This window comes from Propithecus coquereli, unplaced genomic scaffold (genome assembly GCF_000956105.1).
Source record: "Propithecus coquereli isolate 6110/MARCELLA unplaced genomic scaffold, Pcoq_1.0 Scaffold119, whole genome shotgun sequence".
Lineage (NCBI taxonomy): Eukaryota > Metazoa > Chordata > Mammalia > Primates > Indriidae > Propithecus > Propithecus coquereli.
In genome coordinates, this window is record NW_012135969.1 from 4948232 (window position 1) to 4961728 (window position 13497).

At 57.7% G+C, this 13497-nt stretch overlaps 1 protein-coding gene, 1 non-coding gene and 1 pseudogene across 3 annotated transcripts; 2 read left to right on the forward strand and 1 right to left on the reverse strand.

Moving 5' to 3' along the window:
• The first annotated feature begins 52 nt into the window (after positions 1 to 52).
• On the forward strand, positions 53 to 126 carry TRNAN-GUU. The gene has a single exon. It is a non-coding gene; the product is annotated as a tRNA-Asn (tRNA).
• A 1562-nt stretch (positions 127 to 1688) lies between these two features.
• On the reverse strand, positions 1689 to 8930 carry LOC105822807 (annotated as a pseudogene).
• Positions 8774 to 13478, forward strand: PCGF2 (polycomb group ring finger 2). Of its 2 annotated transcripts, XM_012662420.1 has the most exons (11): positions 8774 to 8962; positions 9462 to 9614; positions 10215 to 10311; positions 10398 to 10484; positions 10624 to 10679; positions 10763 to 10813; positions 11015 to 11123; positions 11288 to 11342; positions 11431 to 11529; positions 12478 to 12558; positions 12980 to 13478. In XM_012662420.1, exons 1-11 carry the CDS (start codon positions 8929 to 8931, stop codon positions 13355 to 13357), a joined length of 1200 nt encoding a protein of 399 aa, XP_012517874.1. In that variant the 5' UTR covers positions 8774 to 8928; the 3' UTR covers positions 13358 to 13478. The 2 variants fall into 2 exon arrangements, with proteins under 2 accessions (XP_012517874.1, XP_012517883.1); XM_012662429.1 differs by lacking the exon at positions 10398 to 10484.
• The last annotated feature ends 19 nt before the right edge of the window (positions 13479 to 13497 follow it).

Genomic DNA, 13497 nt, shown 5'->3' on the forward strand with positions numbered 1-13497 from the left:
TCCAAGCTCGCTCCCAATGACTCGGCTCACTGCCACCCCAGCAGTCGTCGCGGTCTCTGTGGCGCAATCGGTTAGCGCGTTCGGCTGTTAACCGAAAGGTTGGTGGTTCGAGCCCACCCAGGGACGCTGCGCGCATTTTTTTTTTTCTTTCGGGAATTGGAAATTAAGGTTTTGCTCATAACCGCTCAAAAGCCAAATCTTTTTATTGACATGGCAGCGGTAACACTTTTTCTGTAGCAAGTAAGAGAGTCATTGTGGTTGAAAATTCGTCCTTGTTCAGTCAATGAGGGAATCATTTTTCCAGCACTTCCCTCCACCCCCTCCTCTCCCCGCCTCCAAGCTGGATTGCAGGAAACCCAAAGACAGGTTTTTGTCTCACCATGTAACACGTTTCAGGATGCATTTTTCGTAAGATTAAGAATGAATTTTCAGTGGAGGTTGGACAGTTTTCCGTTATATGCCTCAATCGATGTTACAGTCTTGTTACAAATATTACATTTGTAGGGGAAGAGAGTAATGAGAGAGAAAGGCAAAGACCAACTGAAGGACGAAGAGAAACAAAGGTGGGAAAGGAAGAACATAGCTGCGACATACAGAGAAAGATGGGACATTACAGAGAAACAGGCGGCGCAGTGAGGGAAGACCCCAAGAAAATGGAGAGGGGGGAAGAGAAGCATTTAATATGAGAAGCATCAGGAAAAGGGAAAGAACAAAATTTTTTTTCTAGAAATATAGAGGAATGGGGAGAAGGATGGGGAAATAAGCAGAAACTGACAAAGGACATTGTTTTCTGAAGAGAAAAGGTGTGAAGGGCACAGAGATAAAGACATTCATGAAAGCACTAGAAGAGCCGCCCTCTCCTACCATAGTAATGATTTTATAAGGGCTGTTATCCTCACAATAGCCCATAGTATGTGCCGGAAGTAATTACCCGGATTTCTCCCGTTCCCTGCCCTCTGAGAGCCTCTAGTCTGTGACAGACACAGTGACTCTTCTGATAAGTATTTGTCAGCTAGAGGACCGTGTGAGATACAAATACAAAATCAAGGGGCTCCTAATGTCTGCAGAGGCACGTTCCAGGAAGCAGGATGGGAGCCTCGACCTCTGTGGAGGAGGATCGCAAAGTACTCCAAGCAGTTCCTTCCACACTTGGTCTCTCAATATTTGGCTCAACGGAGGCCTCTTCTGGCTGGCCCTTCCCAGTGCTCGTCCACCCTTAGCGGGAGCTCACATCAGATGCTGTGGATTCTAACGGGACAGGCGGGACAGGGTGTGTGTTCCTCTGGGTTTGCTTCCATTGGCCTGTGAGCGCCCCGCGCAAAAGCCCGGCTCATCTGCTTTGTGTCCCCAGTGCCTAGTGCAGTATTTGACATTGGCACATGACAGACGCTTCTGTGTTGGTTAATAAAATAAACACTGGGAAACCAGAGAAATTCAGATGTGGGAAGAGTTGGGTCAGAAGATTTTCCTGGTAAACCAGAAAGGCCAGGGATATGAGGACTGGTCGTCCAGGACGGAAGAGATTAAACTGGAGTTTTAGTAGGTAGTAAGGTCTCCAGCATGCCCCTTCTCTCTCGTGAATGGGGCTTAATAACTGAGGGATAAGTGAATGGTTCCCCGCTTAGCACAGCGGCCCCCTCGGGCAGCCCTCCAGGATTAATGGGCCGCAGTGGGGACGCAGAGGAGCGTCAACCCCGGAGGCTGCCGTGTGGATTACGGTGGGACCGACATCTCCGCGAAGCCTCTGCAAGTTTCTCTTGCTCTGGGTCTGGAAGCCCAAAAGGAGAGGCAAACCGGGAGTCCCTGCCACGCTCCGCTCCCGGAGAGCAAGTGGATGCGCGGGTCTTCCCCGGCAAAGGCCAGGAGGCCGGCGACACACTTGCGCTGGAGACAGTGGGCATGTCTACGCCGAGCCCCCTCTCCACAGGGGCCGGTGAACTGCTGCAGGAACAGGGGAGCAGGTGACCGGATCCTCCCTTGGCCCTTCTCCCGCTGGTTCTCGGACCACTCCCTCTGGGCGGAAATCTCTCCCGCCCTTCCTTTCCTCCCTGCGCCCATTCGGCCGGTGTGGGCTGAGGGCTGAAGCTGGGATCACTTGGCGGCCAGTGTCCGCAGGTCTACTGGTCGCCGGCCAGAGCGTGAAAGCGTTCAGTCCGGGGCCCCCAGCTTTGGGGCTGCCTTGGGTGCCAGCAAGGAGGGAAGGAGGCAGGCGCTCTGAAGCTTGGCAGATTCGTTTCCTAATTTTCCCAACTCGAGCCACCCACCGTCAGTGCGCTTAATGGCGCTCTGGCCGGATAATCGAGCTCTTTGGAGGGACAGACACGGTGGCTATCCCTAATAAATCGTGAATAACGAATGAGCGAATCGATCGTTCTAATGAGGCCCACGGTTGTCACCGTAAGGCAGTATCGATTCGCTTCCCTGGCGCCGGCCTCACCACTGCGCCCGGCTCTTCCAAGCCCGCCTCCTGGTCTCCCTCCGGCCGGAGCCACTGGGGACCTGAGCCCGAGCGCTGAGTGGAGCCGGGAGCGACGGTCGGGGTCGGCTGGCACCGGCCGCCTTTGCGCTCGCCCGGCTCCTAGCGCCAAGCGTGAGCGAAAAATGCGGGAAGCGTTCAAGGCAGGAAAAAAAGCGCGGGCCCATTTTTGAGCCCCGGCGCCTCGCTTTCTAGTCCCTTCTGGTCTCTCCCCTTCCGCTGGGTTATTGTGTCCCAGGCCTGGACTCTGAGTTCGCGTCTCCAGCTGGTCTCCGCGTCCCGGGTTGCGTTCCATTCTTCGCCCGAGCACGCCGGGAGCGCCAGCCGCCACCACAGCAAACTGAGAGCCCTGCCATGAGTCCCCCCATCCCTGGCCTCACCCTCCACCCTCCACTCCCCTCTTGCGGTTTGCTCCCCCTGAGGCGCCCTGGCTGGGTCTGCGTTTTAGAGCCGGCGATCCGCCCGCCGAGGGGGGAACGGGGGAGTAGGGAGGACACGCTTTCTCTTACAGATGTAGTTATTAATTTTAAGGGAGTGTCACTTGGAGGGAATGAAAATCACCCGACGCGTGACTGGGGACGTCGCGTCCTCCGCCTGAGCCCTGCGCCCTTTGGTCTAGGTCGGGCCGTGGAGGACTGCGAGCCACATTTCAGCCCAGTCCTCATGTCACCATTTTCCAGGCGCCCCAGCTAGGGGTGGGGATCTCTGGGTCAGTGGGGTGGGGAGGACACATATTTTGAGGGGAAGCGGCTAATTGAAGAGGTTAACAGGGAGGTGGATTAATCCTCCAGGGTCAGGGAGGCTGTTTGGGAAGGGAGGGGTCTTGTCCCGGTTTGGGGGGCCCGGCACCGGTGGCGGGGAGAAGCCGCGCGAGCCTCTCCCCCTCCTCTTTCCCTCTTCGCTAGCACCCTGAAGGAATGAGGTCACGTGGGTGAGTAGTGGGCGGGACTACTCTTGTCTGGAGGAAAAAGCCATTTTGTCTCCCCCCAACTCTGGTCCCTCCCCTCCCCCCAGATCCCCTCCCCTCCCCTCTCTCCCTCCCACCCCAAGCCGCTTTCACAAACTCCTTTCTTACCGTAGGTTTCTCCCCTCCCGCCGCCCGAGCGAGCCACACGGCTGCGGCCCCCCTCCCCTCCCTTCCCTCCTTCCCTCCCTCCCATCCCCCCCTCCCCGAGACCCACCGGACCCCGAACCCAGGTAAGCGGACGCGGACTCCCCCTTCCTTTCCTTCTCCTACCCTATAATCATCTGGGGATTGGGATGGGGGCCGTTCCCTCCTTTACAAACCCCTGTGGGAGGGGGGAAGCCAGGAGCCGAGCCTGCGCTCGCATCCCCCCCGCGCCCCGCCAGCCCCTATCCTAGCTCGCCCCGTCCGCCTTCCTTTCTCCCTTTTTTCTGCCCCTTTTTCCCTTTCCTCCCTTCCAAGATGGCCGAACTGGATTCCCCCTTTTAACGATTTGGCGTCTCCCTCGACCACCACCTCTTTGTGCAGCAGCCCCCTTGTAGACCCTGCTCCCGAGGTAGCGAGGGGGAAGGTCCGGGGCAGCCATGAGGGTTCTGGGGGTGCGCGCCGGGTTGGATCACGGCCCCCTACCCCTCCCCGCAAGCCCGAGCCGCCCCTGGCTCTACCGGATCTACCGCCTTTATTTCTGGGCAGGGGTCGCCTCTCCTGTGGACACTGAGGCGGCGTGGACGCGCGAGAACTTGAGGCCAGGAGGGAGGGGACGTGCTTTTTGATTGCTGCGAGGCCGGGGGAGGGCGCCCTTCCCTGCCGGGTCCGGGTCCTCTCGGGCACCTCCCCCAGCCGGTCCCCTTGCCCGGGTCCCAGCACTGGGCGCCCCGCCCCCTCCCTAACCACCTCTGCAGTGCCTCTTTCTCCGGCACCCCCCCTCCCGGGCCCCGCCGAAAGTTTGGCTCTGGGGAAGGTGGGAGCGGCCACCAGGTAACTGGGGTCCCTGATGTTTTGACCCAGGCTCCTGGGGGAGCCCGGGCGGAGGGGTTGGAATGGGAAGGGGGGGATTTGTCGTGATATTTCTCACGGCGGCGGAGGCAGGAGGGGTCTGAAGACCCCTGGGGAGCCCAGCCGCCCCTCCCTCCCCAGGCCCTCCTGCTGCTATCTCTGAGGGGGTGAGACCCCTCGGCAAGCAGAAACCCCTTGCACCCCCTGTCTCCACGGTGGGCCCAGGTATGCCCCCCTCCCCCACTGCCCGCGTCTGCCCAGAATTGCTCTGGTTGGCTTGAGGAGGGAGGCGGCGGCCTGGGAGCGGGCAGGGGTGGGAATTTGTCTATAAATATTGTGGAAGTGTTACTCTGTGCTTGCCCTGGCCTTTGTCTCGGAGTCCCCCACTCCACTCCCCACGCTGCCTCAGTCTCTCCAGAGCTTTCCGTCGCTGGGGGGAGCGGGGTGCCTCCTGGTGGTTTCCCACTCTGTTCTCATACCTCCTCCTCTGGGCCTCTTTCAGTTTGTTTCTGTTCCTGAAACTCTGATTTCTTTCCTTCCCTGCCCGCCCCCCCCCCCCGCAAGGTGTTATTACTTGGAGAAGGAGTATAAAGCCAGCTCTGTTGCAGATTTTCGGTGGGGAGGTTTTCCCAGGGGTTCTCCTGGTTGGGGGTTGGAGGGTTGAGGCCTTAGAACTGTCTTTTGAATGAGACAGGAAACTGACCCCAGGATCCAGACCATATGTACTGGGTAGAGTTCAAGTTGAAGTCTCTGGGGGTGGGCAGGAAGGGGCACTCTCTGCTGCCCCTTGGCCTGGCCCAAGAGATTTTGGTTGATGGAGCTGTTGGCATGGGAATGGAGAGAGCCTGCACAGGAAGACGTTACATCTTTGTGCAGGTCAGATGCCCACTGCAGCCCTCCAGCCTCTGGCCCCCAGAGCAGAGGTTGGGAGCTGAACTGCCTTTGTTGCTGGAAGACTTATGTTATCATTTACCCTGGGTGGACCAGGGATGCACAAAAGGTTGGTGCGTGTTTGCAGGTCTGGTTCCAAGCAGGGATGGCAGGCTGTGTGCTTCTGGATGGGTGGGTGGGGATGGCTCATGCATCTGGCAAGTGTGGGCCTGGCTTTTGGTCTGGCTGCATGTGTGGTGGGTGTGTCTAGCCAAGCGTCTGTGTGTGTATTTGTGGGTGTGTGGTGTCATGTCTATCTGGCCTTGGCTGTTGTGAGTGTGAGAGAGGAAGTATGTCTGGCTGTGTGTATATGTGTGTGTATCTGGTAATGTGTTGCTCTGAGTGTATATTTTGGGTTTTGGTCTTTGTTTGATCTTAGAGAGCTGAGAGGTGGTGAGGGGAGGGAGGATAGAGTTAGCCCAGCTTCAGGAAGCTAGAGGCCTTTTTGATGCTTGGGAGAACAGGGAAGCAGATTCTCACTCCAGTGTCCAGGATCAGGGACAGTCGAGGGGTTCACAGGGTCCCCAGGCAGATCCTGTGGCCCCAAACACAAACACATGGGGCTTGCACAGTGGAGCCCGTGAAGCTGGAGAGGAACGGAGCCTGAGAACCCAGGGTCTGATCTTGATGCTGTGCTCTGGCTCACTGTGTTCCCATGGAGCCTCAGTTTCCCTACCTGTACCGTGGAAGCTGGGTGGGCAATGAGGGTCTTCCTCCCTCTCCTTTTCCTACTTCAAGGTGAGAGTGTGCTCTGATGGGCATGTTTTGGCCAGACTGACTCCCTCCCAGAAGGCTCACTGAGTGGTCTTCCTGCCACTCCAGGTAGCTGCTGCGATGGAGGCAGGCCAGGCGTTCCCTCCTTAGACGGGTAAGGAGCCTGGCCTGGGTGCCAGCATGTGAAGAGCACTGGGACGGGAGTCAGGCAGTACCTTGTCACAGACTGCCACTGCCTTACTGTGTGACCTCAGACAAGTCATTTCTCCTTGAGTTTCTTCGTCCGTAAAATGAAAGGATTGGACAAGGCGCTTTCTAAGATCCCTTTCACATCTGCAGTTCTTGACATCTGGATGTGTGACCTTGAGTGACTTTCCCTCACTTTCTAGTGAGGGAGTTGGGCTCATTTCACTGGAGGAAGGGCAGAGGAAAGAGTGCTCCAGCTGCCATCTGAGGCAGCAGCCGGGACTCCGGCTGCGTTCACAAGAGGCCACGAAGAAACTGACAGCAAGAGAGGCCCAAATTGCAGGGCAGCTTCCAGAAAGAGACTGGTCAAAATGGAGAGGTGGGGGTGTTCCCTATTAGTAGGGGCTTTGAGGATGCTGAAAGACAGCTGCCAGCCTTGACTGGCAGGGAGGAATCAGCACTGGGTGCCGGACGTTGGGTGCTGATTAAGGTCCTGTCCTGCTAATGTAGCCAGACCCCGGCCGGCCAGGACAATGGATTGGGGGCAGAAGATCTTGAAGGGCTTGGCTTCTGGTTGGGGGAAAGGTTGTGTTGGGGGTGGAGACCATACTCAGGTCTGCTGGGGGTTGGGGTACAGTTGGGACTGACCCTTTAAAGCCCCGAGCTCCACAGAGGCCACTGGCAATGGCCCTCGGTCTCCCTTTTCTGCTCTTTATGATGTCTTTCTCCCACTCTTTCCCAAGTTCTTCCCATATCTCAGCCTGTTTCCTAAAGTGATGACAGCTGGACTTCCAGCCACCCCTCACCCCTTTTCCCTCACCTTCCTGCAACACACCAGCCAGTTGTAGCTGGGGACAAACTGGGTGTCAGGAATGGGGACCCCCCAGTCCTCCTGGGGGTGGGGAGAGGGGGAGAGGGTGCTCTGGGGAAACAGAGCTCCTGTTTACATTGCTCTTGGCACCTGCTGGCCTGGCCTTGCAGGTAACCATGGCAATTTGTGAGGAACCAATCAGTGCTTCTCCCCACCCCCAGCCCCAGAGGTAACATTTGGGGGCCCATGGGGATGGGGGGTGCAGGGAGTGTGGCAAGTGGCTCATTTCTTAAACCGAAGGAGCATTTGATTGAATAAGCGAGGCCCTTGCCCTCTTGTCCAGAAAGGGGCCTGAGGAATAGGCTTGGTCTGAATTCTCCCAAATGGGGGGAAGGGTTAGGGTAAGGTCAAGGGCGTGGCCATTTGCGGTGTGGGGCGCGTGTACACGTGTGTGTGTGTGTGTGTGTGTGTGTGTGTGTGTGTGAGAGAGAGAGAGAGAGAGAGAGAGGAGAGGGAGGTAAGGGTGTGAGATTGACCCCCAGCATGTTTTGTCTTTGGTCCTTCATGCACACACACATATAGGTGCATCTGGACACAGACACAGGACACGCAGTCACAGGAAGTACCTTTGGAGGCCCAGACGGCACGTACACACACGATGGATATTACACACAATCAGAGACAGCCACTTGGACTGTTCTCTGCTCTGGATGGTTGTAATAATATTTGGGCATCTTGCCAGGGACAGGGTTACTATGGAAACGACCAAACAGTGGAGTAGCCGGCAGCCTTCTGCGTAATTGTGAAGCGGTGGACCCGTGCACGGAGTGCTGGCTGAGGCCACCCTATATGGGGCGGGAACCCCTTTCATCCTTAGCTTTCGGGGGCCGCTGCCTCTCCACTGGATCTCTGGGCTTGCTGTGGGGCTGGCTTGTTCCCCTCTGTCTGCCCTGCAACGTGGTCTCTCTCCCACGTGTGGCTTTTGTGTCTCTTGTCTCTTTCGGTCTCTGGCCAGGTTCCCTGGGCCTCTGTTGGCTGTTTGGGTCCTGGCCAGACTCATCCTGGGGTCTCTATAGAAACTGCTGATCCCGGCTGTGAATTTCTTGTCCTAGAAAACCCAGTGTGGTGGCTTTAGAAATCTTTCTGGAAAGGAGAGAAGGGTATGAGTGTGTTGTAAAGGAGCTGTTGGGGCTTGGCCACCCTCCCAAGCCCCACCCCTGGACTTTTACTCTGGGAAAGAGGAGGGAGGGAGAGGCCGACCCTTCTAAGTGCGGGTTTGATTTCTATACCACGAAGTAAGCACAGTGGCCATTCCAGAGCCGGACTTTGACTGACCTCGCTGGACCCTGCTAGGGTGCTTGGGTGGGCTGGGGACAGAAAGAGCTGGACTTTGACTGACCTCACCAGACCCTGTCAGGCTTGGGTGGCCTGGGGACAGAAAACTTTCTGCCCAGCTCTGGCAGACATCTGTGAGAGCCTGTGGTCTGTTGCTGGACAGCCTGTGAACAGGTGGCAGAGGTGTCACCAGGGTGGGAGGCAGTGGCAGGGTAGCAGTGCCCATATGGGGAAATTCCTGCAGGTGCAGGAAAGGGAGGTCGTGGACCACAGCGTGCTAGTGGACCCTTGGACGGGGAGCTGTCTGTCGGGGCATGGTGGCAGGAATTCCTGTGGCAGGGACAGTAGTCTTTTTGCCTAAGCTCTGTGACTGTCATTACCTGCAGAGTCCAGGGCCTGGCCTGGGGGCAGGCTGGAGCTGCGTGTCCCCAGCTTCTCACGTGTAAGGACCTTCAGTATTCCCTACCTGAGCCCGGGGCCTGGAAGCTGAATGGTGCTGCCTTCAAACTTAGGCCCATGGTGTCTCCAGGGAAGGCTTCCTGGGGGAGGAGTGAGTGGCTGGAATGGAAGGGAGGGGAGGATGGAGTGGAAAGACCAAGTCTGAGGCCTTGTACTTGGGTAGAGGGGTTGAAGGAGGGAGGATAATTTATTCTTCCCTTCTTTTATTCCTTGAAGTTCAGGGCACTGGCTTATTTATCTAAGTTTCCTCATAGCTCTTAATAGTCTTGAAATATGTGACCACTTGAGTGAATATGGATTGGGATTGGGGAGATGTTGGGTGGTTCCCTGTGGTCTAACTTCAGTCTTTCCTGCTGCTCCTGAGATGGAGCGTGACCTTGTTGCTCAAGGCTGTGTGCCTCTCCGGAGGCCCCGCACCCAGTGAGCACTCAGGGGGCCAGAAGGAACCAGCCACAAGCGTGCCCCCAGTCCCACCTTGAAGGCAGAGAAGGGCCTTGGGCTCAGGGAGAGCTATTGCTGGGGGGATGGGGAGTGAGGCATGGGAGGGGCTATTGGATCCCCAGGTTTCTGAGTCTACTTCCATTTCCCAGGGCGACGCTCCCCAGTCCCCCCATCCCCCAACCCTGGCATCATGCATCGGACCACACGGATCAAAATCACGGAGCTGAACCCTCACCTCATGTGTGCCCTCTGTGGGGGGTACTTCATCGATGCCACCACCATCGTGGAGTGCTTGCATTCCTGTGAGTTGGGTAGAGGGGGTGCTTCTCAGGGTGGGCAGCCTCTGCTCAGCTTGGGGGGCACTGCCCAGACAGGGTGGAACACAAGCCCCTGTCCTGAAGAGCAAACACTTCCACATGTCTATGGGAAGCCCCAGGTCACAGAGAAGCTGCCTGGAAGCGGTGACCTGGGAGTGCGTCTCAGCCCAGTTCATTTCAGGGACTTGCATCTGAAATCTCAGCTCTCTTCTGCATCTCTGTGGCTGAAATTTCACCCTTGTTTGCACTGTAGGCTTGGTGGCAAGCGGTTGAGGACCCAGGGAGGTGTCCGACAGGCTGGCTCTTGTTTAGTACTCCATGGGGAGGCATGGGACTCGGGCTGCCTTATATGTTGCACATGACACCAGCCTGTCTCTCACACACAGACACACAAGATCCGTCCTCCCCAAGGATGGATAAGGGGCAGTTGCCAAAGTGCCAAACACACATTGGGCCTTCGAGCATGTCTGAACTGCAAGGACATGGTGGAGAAGAAAGGATGTCTGGATCTGAGCAGGGGGCATGGAGGCTGGTCTTGGGGTAGGAACGGGCTCTGACTCTCCTTTCTCTCTCCACACCCCCAAGTCTGCAAAACCTGCATCGTGCGCTACCTGGAGACCAACAAGTACTGCCCCATGTGTGACGTGCAGGTCCATAAAACCCGCCCACTGCTGAGCATCAGGTGGGCTTGGCACTGCCCCTCCTGCCCGTGCCCATCCTCTGGGTCAGCGTCCCTCTGTCCCCCTCACCCCTGCTGGCTTCCCGCAGCCAAGGCGGCAGGAATGGCAGAGCACGGGTGTGGACCCAGGCCCCTCCCCTCCCTCCGGTTGCACCCAGCTTGCCGTGGGCTAAGAGGTACTAGAGGGGTAAAGGCCAGACGGACCCCAATGCCTGGGCGCTGGGTCTGAGGAAGCGGGTTGGGAAGAGGGGTCCCCTGGCTGGGGAGATGGGGGCGGGGGTGGCTGCTAACGGGCCCCTGTACATTTTTTCCCAGATCTGACAAAACCCTCCAAGACATTGTCTACAAATTGGTCCCTGGGCTTTTTAAAGGTATTTGCACACCCTTAGTCCTCCTGCCCACAGCCCTGTTTCCCAGCCTGTGGTCCTCTTCTCACTCTGCTTCCTTCCTCCAGATGAGATGAAACGGCGACGGGATTTCTATGCAGCCTACCCGCTGACGGAGGGTGAGTGTGTTCAGGGGACCACGTGGGTCTGTAGCGCTGCCTCCACTTGCCCTCGGGCCTCCTCTACGGCGCCTCCCTGCTGTAGACAGCCAGCCCAGAGGGTGGCTGGGCTCACCCTGCGGAGCTTTGTGACCCCTGGGTCCTTGGCAGGCTGCCTTCCCCCATCTTCGGCCAACCCCTCAGAGCTTTTTCCTTCTGCAGTCCCCAACGGCTCCAATGAGGACCGCGGCGAGGTCCTAGAGCAGGAGAAGGGGGCTCTGAGCGACGATGAGATTGTCAGCCTCTCCATCGAGTTCTACGAAGGTGCCAGGCAAGTCCAGCCGGCTGGGCCTTTTGGGCTCCAGGCTAGGTTGCCCACATCTCCCACCCTGGCCCCATTCCCCTGGGGGGGCCCTCTGGACGTGTGCACGGGGTGGGGGTGGGGGGGCTGCCTGTTCCTGCATCTCCCTAGCTTCTTCCTTTCTCCTCCCCCAGGGACCGGGAGGAGAAGAAAGGCCCCCTGGAGAATGGGGATGGGGACAAGGAGAAGGTGAGTGCTGGGGCCGGCCCAGGAATGGGATGTGGGCTGGGAGGGAGTGGCCTGGCATGCACGCCTCCCATGGGTGCCTCTGCCCCAGCAGACAGGGGTGCGCTTCCTGCGGTGCCCGGCAGCCATGACCGTCATGCATCTTGCCAAGTTTCTTCGCAACAAGATGGATGTGCCCAGCAAGTACAAGGTGGGTCCCCGAGCCTTTCAAAAAATGCGTGTATGTATGTGGGTTTGTCTGACAATCTGTGCATCCCAGCCATTGTTCAGGACTGGTTGTGTAACTGAGCCCCTGTAGAAGGGTGGTTGAAACCAAGTTAGGGTGGGGTGGTCTAGGTCTGTTGAAGTTGAAGTCAGCATGCAGAGGTGCATGGGACCAAGATGGTGTGTGTGTGTGTGTGTGTGCGCGCGCACGTGCGCACGCACATACTTGCAGCACTCAGAACTGTGGCAGAGTGTGTGCAAGCATGCAGGAGCAAGCATGTCCCCTTTTGTGGGGACAGCTGGCTACGGGAAGGCCAATCCGAAATTCCAGAGGAGCTCTAGGACGTTGCTTCTCAAACTTGAGTGTGTACGATCCCCTGGAGATACTGTTAAAGTGCAAATTCTGATTCAGTAGATTCTGCATTTCTAACAAGCTCCTAGATGCTGAAGGTCCCCGTACTACACTTTGAGTAGTGAGGATCTAGGAGAGTGGATCCTAAACTTTGTTGTACATTAAGTCATGTGAGTGGACTCACGTCTCACCAGCTGAGTCAGAATCTCTGGGTTGAGACGCAAGCATTGGTATTTTTTAGAGCTCCCTGGATGACTCCATTGTGCAGCCAGGGGTGACAGCCAGAGTTGCAGGAGATGCCCTGAGCCTTTTTAGCTCCTCTGGGAGAGCTGCCGGAGATAGGACACCTAGATGGTGTGGATGGTGGGGTTGTTAATGGGGGTGTCTTCTCTGGATCCCTTCCCACCTGGTGGGTATGTTGGGACAACTCTGATAGGGAAGTCAAATCCACAATGAAACCCAAGAGGAAGGAGGGGCCACCTGCAAATCCACCCTTCCCACCGCCCCGCCTCCTGGTCCCCAAGATCCAACCTGGAGCCCTGAGTCTGGCCAGGGTCATGGGGTCCTCTGCTTCCCCCCCAGGTGGAGGTTCTGTACGAGGACGAGCCACTGAAGGAGTACTACACCCTCATGGACATCGCCTACATCTACCCCTGGCGGCGGGTGAGCCTGGGAAGGGAGCAGACGCCTGCAGGCGCTGGCGTTGGTCTGTGGCCACATGGGCCACCCTCCTCTAATCACAGACAGCCCATCCTTTGCCCCACGAGCTGGCATGTCCAGGGTGGCCTGCCACACCAGGTCAGCCTCCAGGCCATCTCTTGCTGACGACTTCCCAAAGGAAAGGGCTCTTTTGGCAGATAGCCCCGATGTGGAGTCAAACATAGGTGCCCTCTGTGTTTTAGCTTCCCTCGCTCCTCTCTTTCTCTTCAAGTCTCTGGGTCTTCGTGTGCCCCTGTGTCTCTGTCTTCTCTAAGATCCAGTGCCTTCCCTTTCTTATCTGGGCACTGTGGGGTGGAGCTGGGTGGCTCCCTGGTGGCCTGTTTCTCCTGACACCCTCCCCTTGGCTCTCTCCTCTTCCCCACAGAACGGGCCTCTCCCCCTCAAGTACCGTGTCCAGCCAGCCTGCAAGCGGCTCACCTTGCCTGCAGTGCCGACTCCTTCCGAGGGCACCAACACCAGCGGGGCGTCCGAGTGTGAGTCTGTCAGCGACAAGGCTCCCAGCCCTGCCACCCTGCCGGCCACCTCTTCCTCCCTGCCCAGCCCAGCCACCCCCTCCCATGGCTCTCCCAGCTCCCACGGGCCACCCACCACCCACCCTACCTCCCCCACTCCCCCTTCGACAGCCAGTGGGACCACCACAGCTGCCAACGGGGGCACCTCGAACTGCCTGCAGACACCATCCTCCACCAGCAGGGGGCGCAAGATGACCGTCAACGGCGCGCCCGTGCCCCCCTTAACTTGAGAAAAGGGACCCTGGCCCTCCTTTCCAGCCATGCGTCTCCACTCCCTCCACTTTTTCTGGGCCCTTTTTTTCCACCTCTTCTACTTTCCCCAGCTCCTCCCACCTTGGGGGTGGGGGGCGGGTTTTATAAATAAATCTAT

What these genes read in the sequence shown, in the direction of transcription:
- PCGF2 (XM_012662420.1), top strand. Translation starts at nt 8,929, where the DNA reads ATGGTGTCTCCAGGGAAGGCTTCCTGGGGGAGGA. An exon ending in GAGTTCTACGAAGGTGCCAG is followed by an intron (nt 11,124 to 11,287) that starts GCAAGTCCAGCC and finishes CTCCTCCCCCAG; the next exon opens with GGACCGGGAGGAGAAGAAAG. An exon ending in GGGATGGGGACAAGGAGAAG is followed by an intron (nt 11,343 to 11,430) that starts GTGAGTGCTGGG and finishes CCTCTGCCCCAG; the next exon opens with CAGACAGGGGTGCGCTTCCT.